The sequence below is a fragment of the Rattus rattus genome, chromosome 7 (assembly GCF_011064425.1).
Source record: "Rattus rattus isolate New Zealand chromosome 7, Rrattus_CSIRO_v1, whole genome shotgun sequence".
NCBI lineage: Eukaryota > Metazoa > Chordata > Mammalia > Rodentia > Muridae > Rattus > Rattus rattus.
This window is the reverse complement of record NC_046160.1, coordinates 122,769,973-122,782,989: the sequence shown is the minus strand read 5'-3', so window position 1 is coordinate 122,782,989 and position 13,017 is coordinate 122,769,973. Positions and strand designations below refer to the sequence as shown.

The window sequence follows — 13,017 nt, the reverse complement described above, 5'->3', positions numbered from 1 at the left end:
TCCATCAAACCTGAATTAAGTATGCCCTGCTAACAACTGGTTGTTATTTTCCCATGAAACATAGCTCATGACTTTTCAACTTGGAAACCGAACTGCTAAAAGGCAGGAAGGGTCAGAATCGGATAGGGATGCAGAAACCAGGGAATGAGACTTGTGAGAAAGCACACATCTAACTCACTAGGCATTTATTATAAAACACACACTTTCAGGGAGAGTAAACTGAAAGTTGGCATACTATTTGAATTTACTGCTTCCATTGCTTTTGGTGAATTTTGAATATTATGTTGGGGTCGGGGATTTAGCTCAGTGGTAGAGCGCTTGCCTACCAAGCACAAGACCCTGGGTTTGGTCCTCAGCTCTGAAAAAAAAGAATATTATGTTAAACTTCTAGCAATGTTAGTGGAATAATTGTTATTATAACAGGGTGTCATAATTAAATTGTTACCAGAGGTCAGACTTGCTAACTGAATACTGTAAATATCCCATAACAACAGTACACCCACATATCCTTTCTGGGAAGGTTTATTTCTTCAGAGATTGCAGATATTTACAAACAGATTATTTTGCAATCTTCTGTCAGGACAGTTTTAGTTTCAAAGCTGTATACAGAAGGAACATCAGAAATAACATACTTCTGTTTTCTTATTACAGAAGTACAAGTATAAACTCAGAAATTCTGTGCCTGGCCAATGCAATGTCCCTAACCAGCTGAAGACTAAGAATGACCAGGTGAAACACCAGGTGACTGAAGTCACACTTACTCTAACATCGTTTCATGGCAAAAGGAAAATACTTTCTTGTGGGCTAGCCAATTAAGAAGCTGTAACTCACTTTTTAAATGCTCGAATTATTAAGAGCAGGCATCATGTCCATATATTAAAGTGTATTTGAAATATGTGTATATTCTATTGAACAAGAATGCATAAATGTCCAACAGCCCAGAAAACCTGTAAATGACATGTACTTAGTATGAAAGAATTTTCATAGACTGAATATCTTGTGGAAGGAAAGAATTTCAATGACCTACTCTGTGTTACAGATCACTAAAACTTATGTTGAATTTAAAATACAGTTTGAAATACCAGTCTTTTCATAAAAAACTCATCTTCTCTCCTCCAACTGAGAAGTCTGGAATGATCACCAGGCATGCAAGCATTCCTGATCTGACATCTGAATTGGATGTGAGCCTCCAATATACCTGAAAGGCATGTTTCCAATGTTTGTAAGACCTTGGTTTAAGTAGTTGTCTGTTACATGCTGAAAAGGTAAATTTGAAATGCCCAGATAACTTATAGATCTAAGCTGCAGTGTGTGTAGCCACTATGGAATCCATTGTAGCCATTCCACTGGAAATTGCTAATATAACTATGACAATATCCAAATATACCACTCTGTGACATATATCCAAAGGAATTTACATCATGCTAGAGGCACTTGCTCCATCATTTTCATTGCTGCTGTATTGATGTTAGCCAAAATTGGAAACAGACTACTGTCTGTCAATGGAAAAATTGATAAGAAAAGTCATACCTGGGGCTGATCCTTACCTGTCTCATGCTTGCTGTTTCAGTCTCTTCTAGATCACATTACTATTGCTCAATTAATTGAGAGGGCTTTTTTTTTCTTGTATACTGTATCTCCTTTAGCCCCTACACTTTTTTCAGCCACATCTGTTGTTTTTCCATGAACTCTGAGGAGTTTGATTTGATGGAGGTCCACTCCAAGGTCTCACTTTCTGCATACCGGTGGGCTTGAGTCTTGGTATTTCTTGTCAAGTTTATTTTTATGGGAACCCTGAGTGAATGGACAAATGGATTTCTGTTTTGCCTCCACTTTTGGCATTTTATGGTTTCTTGATTTAGCTTCTACAACTTCAACATAATTAGTATTGTTTTAGCATATACATTTAAGTTTCTAACTTTTGCTTTTATAATTTGGAAGCCTTTCTTTCGTAAGAAATGATAGAAATGGAGTGAATCCAGTTGAAAGTAGTAAAGAGCAACTGGATGTAGTGGGGACAAGAAAATATTATGAGATATATATTGTATGAGAGAAAATATTTTTATAAAAGGAAAAAGGAAAGGAAATTTAGTATATTTACATGAATTATTACCCAGCTCTCTTAAAAAATAAGAAAATCATGATAGTCACATGTAAATGGATTGGCAGAGCTACAAAAAAGAATCACCAAAGTTCAATAACACAGCTCAAAAGCCAAAAATGTATATATTCTTTCAATGTTATTGATCTTAGTTATAAATATCCCATGGGCAGGCTAAACATGCAGAGATAGAGGTAAGGAACTACAAAGAGGATGTATGTTTCTGGAGAGGAAATAGAATGGATGGATGAAGGGAAGATTAGGAAGTGGGGACCAAATTAGGAGGGAAGTGAGATTGGGTAAGGGAAGAAATGTGTGGACACACCTAAAACTAAAGTACTGTTTTATAGGTCATATGGAATCCTAATGCAATAGAAACTACTTAAAATTTATACACATGAAAAACATAAATGGAATCATAAAACAATGAGGGAGAAAAATTCCCAACTTTGTATCTCTCTTCACCAAGTAAAACCTTCCTTTTTAGAAATGGGTTACACAAAAAATATGTATGATAATGTACACCCAGGGAAATTACCTGTCTTAAGGTTCCTATTGTTCTGATGAAACAGCATAACCACAAAGCAAGCTCAGAAGGAAAGGGTTTATTTGACTTAAAACATCAGATTATAATTCTTCATTATTGTGAATTCAGGACAGTGAAGTTCATAAAAGGAACCTGGAGACAGGAGATGATACAGAGATCATGGAGGCTGGTACATAAAGTGTGCTTTTTCTGGCCTATTCAATACAGATTCCATATAAACCCAGTACCACAGGTAATGTTTGGCATCACACAATGGGCTGGAGGCCTCTTCCATTTTATCACTAGTTGAGAGGTGCCTCAAATTGAAAATTATTTATGTGTTTTCTCAACTGGGGGCTCATCAACTCTGATGATTCCAACTTATACCAAGTTGACTAACAAACCAATGGTTACTCTAAACACAGCCTATTTCTAAAGATTATTGGTTATTCCAACTAATGCTAGTTGACAGCAAATTTAATTCTGATTACAGTATCTATATAAGTCAGTGTGAACGTGGGTTGAGTGTGATCTACTTTTAGCTTTCCTCTTTCGATTTTACATTTTACTGGATTTATTTTATTTATATTTAAATAGTATTCTCCTTCCCAATTTCTCTTCAAGCCTCCATCCCCTTCTCCTCCCCCTGCATGCATAAAATTGCTCCCCTACCCAATTACCATTCTTGTCTCAGAACCCTAATATTCCTCTACCCTGGGTCAAAGTTTCCACAAGACCGAGGACAGCACTTGTGATACGTAAAAGATTTCATGGGCGAATCTTTCTGCAATAAGAAGGATGAATTTGAAAGTTGATCCCTACGGATGAAAAATCTTTAAAATGATGTAGAATTTTTTCTTAAATTTTATTTTTCTTGGATATTTATATATATTTACATTTTCAAATGTTATCCCACAGACCCCTTCCTCCTCTCCCTGCTTCTATGATGATGCTCCCACTTCCACCCATGCACTCCCACCTCAACCTTCTGGCAGGGAGGGATGGGGAGGGAGAGGGAGACAGAGAGCGAGCTAGAAGTTTATTTTGTGGGTTTCTGTTAAAATTCTCACACTGATTTCAACTGCAGATAATATATTTCCCCAAATCCCAATCATGTAAACTGGAATGTTCAGGATTGTTTGGGTGTATATGATAGGCAATAGGAGATCTAGTGAATCTTCCTAAAACTATGTAAATAATGACGGTGAAGAACTATATTGGACTCCAAAACTAGAGTGGCTTCTGAACCTAAAGAATTGTTTTCTCTTTGACTCAAGCCACTTCCAGGCATCCTGTAATTGATCCTGACATCTCTCAGTTGTTGTCTATTATTCTCAATCAGCGTAAAGGCTGCTTTATGATTAAAACAACTTAATTAAACAGAACACCTAATGAATAAGAATACTTATATGCTCCAGGTTACCATAACCTTTATCTCCTGACCTCAAGTGAGAACATCAACCCCTCTTCTCCTCATCTTCCTTCATCTGCCAGATGAGACTGGAAAACGGCACATATCCTAATACTGAGTTGCAAAGTTTTAGTACAGTAGGGCAAAAGCATATAGAGTACTAAGAGAAATCAATAGACATTATCACTTATTTAAGGAGTTTTCTAGAAATAAACATATTTCTTTTGCTTTATTTAGGGAGACATATCTACAGTTGAATTCACCTGTGACACAGAATCAGGTTTGAAAACAGTAAAATCTAGCATGAATAAAGTGAAATAATTTAACTATGTGAACAAAAGACGTATAGCCCATCTCTGAAAATATGGCCCAACCTATTCAAGAATGCCTCTAACTACTGATTATTTTTCAAATCTTCCTTATGGGAAATACAGAAACTACCACATACTACTGTGCTCAGAACCCATTAACAAAGTTTTAGTTGACAGCTTTACACTAGTTCAGGCTAGTCCTCAGCACTTTATTTCCTTTTCCATTGCAGAAGAGTAGGGGCACAGATTTTCCACTATGGTTTCCTCTTTATTTTTAGCTTAATATCCCTAGCTACCTCTAATATATCCAAGGTTTCTTTTAAGACATTAAGAGATGTGGGTTTTTTTTTTTCTGTGTTTAGACATATCTTTATACAATGTGCCTAGTGTTTGGTTGTATCTTTTTAAAGGATGTCTGGTGCCTAAGCCATGTTGTTCCTCACTCTTAATCTATTTTGTCTTAAGTCCTTAAATCCCCACAGCAATCACTGCTAACCATTATGATGTTCATATTCAGTAAATTCCGAATAAGTAGGAAAGATAGACATTATTGGATAAGCACTCAAAATTTGATTCTATGGACAAAGTTCCCTATAGAACCCTGTAAATATATGATGCTATTTCCACAGCTATTTATTTCTCCTACAAACTGATCAAAGTCCAAATTACTGAAGAAAACACCCATATCTTAGTGAATATGTGGAAGAAGTTTTGGTCTTTAAATAGAGGTGTTTACCCTTATGACCAGTATTCATACTACTGAAAGGAACCCTGCATGCTATCAGAAGAGACAGGGAATAAGTAACATTGTTACAAACCAAGTGATTAACTTGTCATTAAGATATGCTGATTCAATGGAGTCATAAATTTTGTGGCTACAATCAATCATTATGTGATATGATTACAAGCCCGATTGCTGTGATGAAACCCATGCCTGACATGCTATAGTTACCAAAAACCTGATAGTGATGAGCTCATGTTCCTACCGAAACTGTAAACACCATTGTTCTCATAATGATACATACCAATAAAAATGATTCATAATCATAAACATACATGAATTAGTGACAATTGTTTCACTGGTCTCTCCACCCTCCAGTGCAAAATTGAATGGTTGTCTGAGTGGGGAGTAAGGCAATTATGTAACATGGAAAGAAGATTCAGAAATTCTCACAGGATACACACACACACACACACACACACACACACACACACACACACACACACACACACACACACACACACCGAGGGAAAAAAGCAAAAGCCAGAAGAGACAATGACATCAATTCCCATCAGAAGCCTCCCTGTTACTTCCTCTAAGACTAACATTTTGCCCTTGGCCTTGAACATCAACTATATCCGTTCTTATTGTTCCATGCATTAGCAAGCCAGGAATCTACTAGTATACCTGGCCTACCCTGACTCTGCATGACAAGCAAGCATTCACAAAAGCAGGCTAAATGTCCCTTGACATAATTTCCATCACAATAGAAACTAACTTAAAAAGCATGAATGCTACAGTACTTCTTAGAAAGGGGAACAAAATACTCCCAGGAGGAAATATGGAGACAAAGTGTGGAGAAGAGACAGAAGGAAAGAGCTTGACCCATCCTCTACCAAGTGGGAGTCTGACTTTGATGGGGAGTCATTATAATAATATAGAAAAAATGTAACTTCAATCTCTGAAGCATCAATCATCTTCTCCAGGTAAACATGAGCCTTTATTTCCTGTATTTGAGCTCTGTGAGTACTGAAGTTTCATGGATATGCTAATGTCAAGGCAGATGTGGCAAGGATAATGTAAGTCATAAGAAGCCTATACTAGGCAGCTAAGATCTATCATGGTCTGCCAATGGAGTCAATAACTTAGTAGAGAGATGAGGAGTGCATGACTATGTATCTTCCATTGTTTCTTATTAAATCTATTAATTAACCTGCACTGGGTGTGATTGATAAGGACATTTCTATAAGTGCGTTGTAAAGATTCCCTGTAAAAAACATTTTACAGTTTTATATTTTCTTGTTTACATCATTCAGTTTTTAAAATTGTTTTATTTATTTGTATTCCAAATGTTGCACCCCTTCTTGTCCCCCATTTATGAATTATTCCCCCCATCTCCTCTTCCTCTTTGCATCTGAGAGGGTGCTTCCCCCATCCACCTAACACAAACCTCACCCCAGAATTTCCCTATTCTGAGCATCCTTCTTTATATAAGTAGGGTTTTTTTATCCCATGAGATCATACAAGGCAGACTTCTATTTTTATGTGCCTTGGGCCATAAACGGTCCATAATGCTGTTTGGCTTGTGGCTTAGTCTTTGAGATTCTCTGCAATCCTGGTGTGATTCTCATTGCAGATATCTAAAATCAGACCTTTAATTTGGCTAGACCTTTTCATTTTCTCTGAGCAGGGGTTTTACTAATTATGCATTCTTTGAATGCAGACCTACCTCAGCACTCCCTTCAAAACTGTTTGAGCTTTCCAGAGTCAGCAAGGTCCTGAGGTGCTCCAACATTTTAGATTATTATATAAACATTCCCAGTCCTCTGTACCATTTTTGTGTAAGTCCTTTTACTGTGGCTCCTAAAATATATGGAGTGTTTTACCATGAGCAGAAATGAATTAGCTCAATATTTTTCAGGTGAGCATATTCAAGTTAAAACTAGCTGATAAGAACAAGAAATGACCTTGTCATCATTAAAAGAGAGTTAAGCATAATGTCAATCACTGAAAAGGGGGTTAGAAACAAGTTTTCATGCTTACTCCTATATCTGAGTGTCACAGGAACTAATTCATGGAGACATGGGTGGCTTCATCTGAGTTCAAGACTCATGGTAGTCCTTCTGGACACTAGTGCTCTGCCCCAGGTGTAGCTTGATGAAGACAGAAGGAGCCTCTTATCTCTTGTCATTAACATTTTTAAAAATAAGAACTGTTAGAGCTGCATGAAACTGCTACCAAGAAGGAACCTGGATTTGGGAGGGATATCATAGTAATATAGACAGAACTTAAAATCAATCTGTGTTATGATGCATTATTATTATCCCCAGGTAAACAAGAAACATTTCTCCCTTTAGTTGAACTCAGTGAACAATGAAATGACAAGGATATAATATGTTTCTAAATATCCCAAATTGAAACTTCATTTTTTTATTAATCATTCCATTTGTTTACATCTCAAATGTTTTCCTACTTCTGGGTGAGCCCCCAATAATCCCTGCCTCCTACATCTGCTTTCTTCCCCCTCACTAATGCCTGAATGAGGATGTTGCCCCATACAGCAATCTCTCCTTCCCCATCTGCAACCTCAGTTGTAAGTCATGAAGTAACTATCTGCATGGGAACTTATGGCCAGCAGGTGGCACAATCAGATCATCAATCCCCACAGATATATAAGGTGTGTGTGAAGGAGCTTCTACTCTGATTTTTTCTCCTTGAGTGTTCTAACTGATCTGTGCCCGCTTTCATCAATATGTGATGTATCCATGCTCAAAAACAGAAAATATTCCCTGTTAAACGCTTCACAGATGTATGTTTATTCCCTATGAGTTTATATGTACATCAGTCCAACTGTGTCTGGAAGACACGTTTGCACACATTCTGGCTCCTATGATCATTTCAGTTAAAATAATGGCTATTTTATTTATTTCCGATTCAAAGGTTATCCCCCTTCCCAATTTCCCTTCTTAAAATCTCCTATCCCATGCCCTTTTCCTCTTGTTTCTATGATTGTGCTCTCCCACACAGCTCCCCACTCCCACTTCACCATGCTAGCATTCACCTATGTTTGGGCACAAAGTCTTCCCAGGATCAAGGGCCTCCCCTCCCATTTTTCCTAGATAATGTTATCCTCTGTTTCATATGTAACTCTAACCATAGGTTCGTCCATGTGTGCCCTTTGCTTTGTGCTTTAGTCCTTGGAAGCGCTGGGGTATTTGGTTGGCTCATATTGATGTTCTTCTTATGGGATTGCAAACCCCTTCAGCACCTACAGTCCATCCTCTAACTATTGTGGTACCCTTTCTCAGTCCAATAGTTGGCTGCAAGCATCCACATCTATAATGGTCAGTCTCTGGCAGAGCTTCTCAGGAGAAGGCTATATGCGGCCCCTGTCAGCAAGCACATTTTAGTGGAAGCAATAGTGTCTGAATTTGGTGCCTGCATATGGGATGAATGCTCAGGTGGGGCAGTTTCTGGATGGCCTTTTCTTCAGTATCTGCTCCTCTCTTTGTCTTTGTATTTCCCTTATACAGGATCAATTTGACACAATATTTTTGATATGGGCAAGTGGACCCATCCTTCAACCAACTTAGACACCTAAGTTGAGGATATTTTCTCTGTAGGTTTTCTGTCCCCTTGTTGGGTATTTCATCTTTTTTCATCCGCTGCAACCTCTGACCTTCTTACTTTAAAGCCATCATGTATTTTCTAGTTCCTTCACCCAATTCCTCATCCCACACTGTTACAAAACTCTGTTCAATTTCCTGACCCAATGTACATCTTTCCCACCTGGTCCTGCATCTCTTTTTCCACACCCCCTTCTCTTTCTCTCCCAGGTCCCTCCTTTCCTCTATTTTCTTCATCCTTCTTTGTAGGGCCGAAGAATCAACACATTGAACTTTCTCCTTCTTGAGCTTCATATGGTATATTACATGAGGACCCAGCTATTCCATCCCTGGGCATATGCCCAAAATATGCTCCAATATATAACAAGGGCACATGGCTCTACTATGATCATAGAAGATTTATTTATAATAGCCAGAAACTGGATACAACCCTGACGACTCACAACAGAGGAATGTATGAAAAAATATAGTACATTTATATAAAGAAGTACTACACAGATATTAAAAACAATGACTTCATGAAATTTACAGGCAAATGGATGGAACTAGAAAATATTATCCTGACTGTATTAACCCAGTCACAAAAGAACAAATATGGTATGTACTCAATGATAATTGGATATTAGGCAACAAGCTTGGAATACTCATAGTACAAGTCAGCTTAATTTTAAAAAAAAATTAAGAAATGAGTTCTAACTATGTTGTTATATGGAGAACAAAAGCTATGTAAATGCCTCATATTTGTTTGGGTACCTAAAGGATCTTTTTGACTGTTAACTGATACATTTTCCTATATATGGCACTGATATATAAAATTAATAACTTATGAATTCTGGTAGAAGCAATGTCTACTTATGTAAGTAACCCACCAGTTAAAAGAAAATGCTTCCACTCCCCTTGGGGCTTGTCCATTCTTCTAGGGCAGATTGCCAGCTTGACAAACACTAATGGCCCAATTCTAATCTCTAGAATTCTACAATTTAATATATTAAACAAAATATCCAAATATTGGAATACATATTAGTGAAATCATGAGGCCCTTGCCTTATTACATAGGTGACCTCATTCAGCATATCTTTCCAGTTCTATGCAGATAAGTATATATTACAGTTTATGATTACCAGTTAGTATTTTTTCCTTTTCTTTCTGTACTGCTTTGTCATTTATTACATATGTTCTATTGGAAATCTAGGATGATCCCTTCTACTACATGCTGTGAACAGCATTTGGTATATAGACATGAATGTGCAAGTGTCACTATAATAAGATATAGAATCACTTAAGTAAATGATTAAGAGGAATATTGCTGGGACACTTCAAAATTTTGTTTATTGTTTTTGGTGAATTTTCATAGGATTTAGATCACTGGTACATCATACCAGGTAAATGCAGTCAACAGCCCAAGTTTACAGATAATAGAGGCTCTGGTATAACTTAATTATATCGGTAAATATCATGTAGTCAAACTGCCTTATAAATATGTATGTTTCCATTCACTAGATTGTTATAGCATTGACCACAGTGGCTTCTGTGTTTAGTGTATAATAATTGATGCTGTCATTCAGGACTAGTCAAAATAGTAAGAATTACTGAAAGAGTATTCAGCATCAGAAAAGTCAATGATATCAACCTATTATCAAAAAAAATCAAAGACAAAACTGGCTAAGAATTAAGATACAGAGAGTGGGGTTGAAATACACAGAATTCTAACTCCAGAAGATGACATTTTCTTATTGCATGTATGAACTCCAAGGAGCTATATTTACCAGCACAAGAATCACACAAATCATAACAGTGAAATTACCACATGAAAGGTATTTAAATGGCTCTGCAGGTAAAGGTGTCTGTGTACTGGTAAAGATACCAATATCAGTTATATCCCTTATAATTGAGTTTGCTTAGTAGTTCTCTGAGGTTGACAAATCCACTTTGTGCATTTGTACCATGTTCTCCCAACTAACAATAATATAACAATTAAAGAAATATTATATTATGAATGGGGAGAAATGTATGAGGACCCCCATAAAGCTGAAAGTCTTTTGACATCTGATGACTGAAAGGAAAAAGTTAATCACTTTTTGGGGGAAGGTTTCTGTAGGTTCATTATGCACATCTAGTGCCTTTTTCTCTGTGTAGTCACTGGGTTACTAAGTAATGAAAAAGAAGAGGTAAGGATCTTGGAACCTTCATTTTGGTATGTACCGAGAGGAACTCTAAGGACCTGACTGCAGTAGAGAGTTGTGAGAGACCTGAGTAATGGTAGATCATAATAAATGTCATAACTGATTGAAAATTTCAAAGAATAAAAACCCTTATGAAGTATAGAAAGAACAACTTCACATATGTTTAGAATCTATATACAATGTTTAGAATATGTATACAATTGTATATTGTACACTGTGCATATTTCTCCTGTAACATCTTTCCATCTTATTGTCCCTTTTTTCCAGTAGAGAATTTTACTGATTCACTATCATGTATTTGCATATATAATTTATTGTAACAATGGAGTATCTAAAAGTTACTAATAAGAGTCTCTTTTAATGTTGGTGTTTCTGAGACTGTTTTAAGTAACACATTTTTTCCAATTGCATCAATTTTCCCAAAACTAATACAAGTTTCTTAATTCCTACTGATGAAAAAGTTCATATATGTGATTTAAGCATGAAATCATTTGTTGACACATATGTAGTACAATGTCATAATTTACTCATTAATGATATTGATACAATAATCATTGATAAGTGAAGATTTTTGAACTATGTTTACTTCATTTGAGTGAGTTTGTATACATCTAAACAAAGGAACTAAGTCCTCAAAAGCTATCCATTTGGGGAATTATTTCATCACCATCACAACAACCATCTGCAAATCAATCTCAATAAATTATCCCACAGATATGCCACAGTATAATACCTGAAATCTGAGAACTTATTTTCTGATGTTACATGCACAGTATCTGCACAAGTCTCAGGGAAAGTGTAGGGAAAGTAATTCCTCAGAGAGGATTAGGATCTGGAACAGAGTGTCCTGACACCTGAACCATTTGCCTCCTCTTGTCCTACTTCCCCTGTAGTTCTGCTGAACTTGGTCCTTATCTAAGATGGTACCTACTCATGAATATGCAAACTACCTGCATCTGTGGCAGCAAATACAGGGATTTCCACAGCCTAAAAACACCATATGATCATTGTCCTCTCCACAGTCCCTGAACACACTGATTCTAACCATGGAATGGAGCTTTGTCTTTCTCTTCTTCCTGTCAGCAGCTGCAGGTAAGGGACTCTCCACTTCCAAATCTTAAGAAGAGACAGGGCTTGAGGTGACATTGACATCCACTTTTCCTTTTCGTCGCAGGTGTCCACTCCGAAGTTCAACTGCAGCAATCTGGGGCTGGGCTGGTAAAGCCTGGGGCTTCAGTGAAGTTGTCCTGCAAGACTTCTGGTTACACCTTCAGCAATTACTATATGAGTTGGTTGAAGCAGATGGGACAGAATATTGAGTGGATTGGAAACATTTATGGTGGAAATGGTGGTACTGGCTATAATCAGAAGTTCAAGGGCAAGGCCACACTGACAGTAGACAAATCTTCCAGCACAGCATACATGGATCTCAGCAGCCTGACATCTGAGGACTCTGCAGTCTATTTTTGTGCAAGGCACAGTGTTTTAACCACATCCTGAGTGTGTCAGAAACCCTGGAGGAGCAGCAAGCTTCCCTGGGTCTGAGATAACAGAAAAGAATAGCATTTAGACTTCCTCAGAAATAACCATTTTGAGTGTCTACTTTTTGCCTCCTGCTCACAGACCTACAGTGACTTTATTAACTTTTTGTAAGTAACATAACAATAAGGTGGTGTTGCTTTAAGATCTTCTACTGTACACCAAAACATTTTAATGACTTGATCAGTAATTGCCTCCATTGACATGTTTCTTAATCATTAAAACAATAAAAAGAGAAAACCACGATGATGTATGATAAAATATTATATATTCTGAGACACCAGAACATTTTGTTGAAATATTTGGGAAAAACATACTATGAATTTGACCTATAAAATCCAAATTACTAAAACCCAGGAACAAACACTCCTTTCATTATCTTAATTATTAACTGTCCTCTGGTGTATTCCTAAATCTGCCTGTGTTCCAGAAGATGTTCCAGTCTCTTAGATTATTAGAAATATTTATATCAGAATGCAGAGCTACATAAACATAATTTACATAGTATGGAAAACAATATTAAATCACTTTTCAATGAGCTTCTTTACGAACACGATGTATGTACCCGTTAAGTGATGTAGGTTCTGCAATTATACATA

The 13,017-nt window shown here is 36.9% G+C and overlaps 1 gene segment (V, D, J or C); it reads left to right on the top strand.

Moving 5' to 3' along the window:
- Positions 1–11,925: 11,925 nt before the first annotated feature.
- On the top strand, positions 11,926–12,379 carry LOC116905437. The segment is given in 2 exon segments: positions 11,926–11,971; positions 12,054–12,379. Coding segments are annotated over 2 exon segments (372 nt in total).
- Positions 12,380–13,017: the final 638 nt, after the last annotated feature.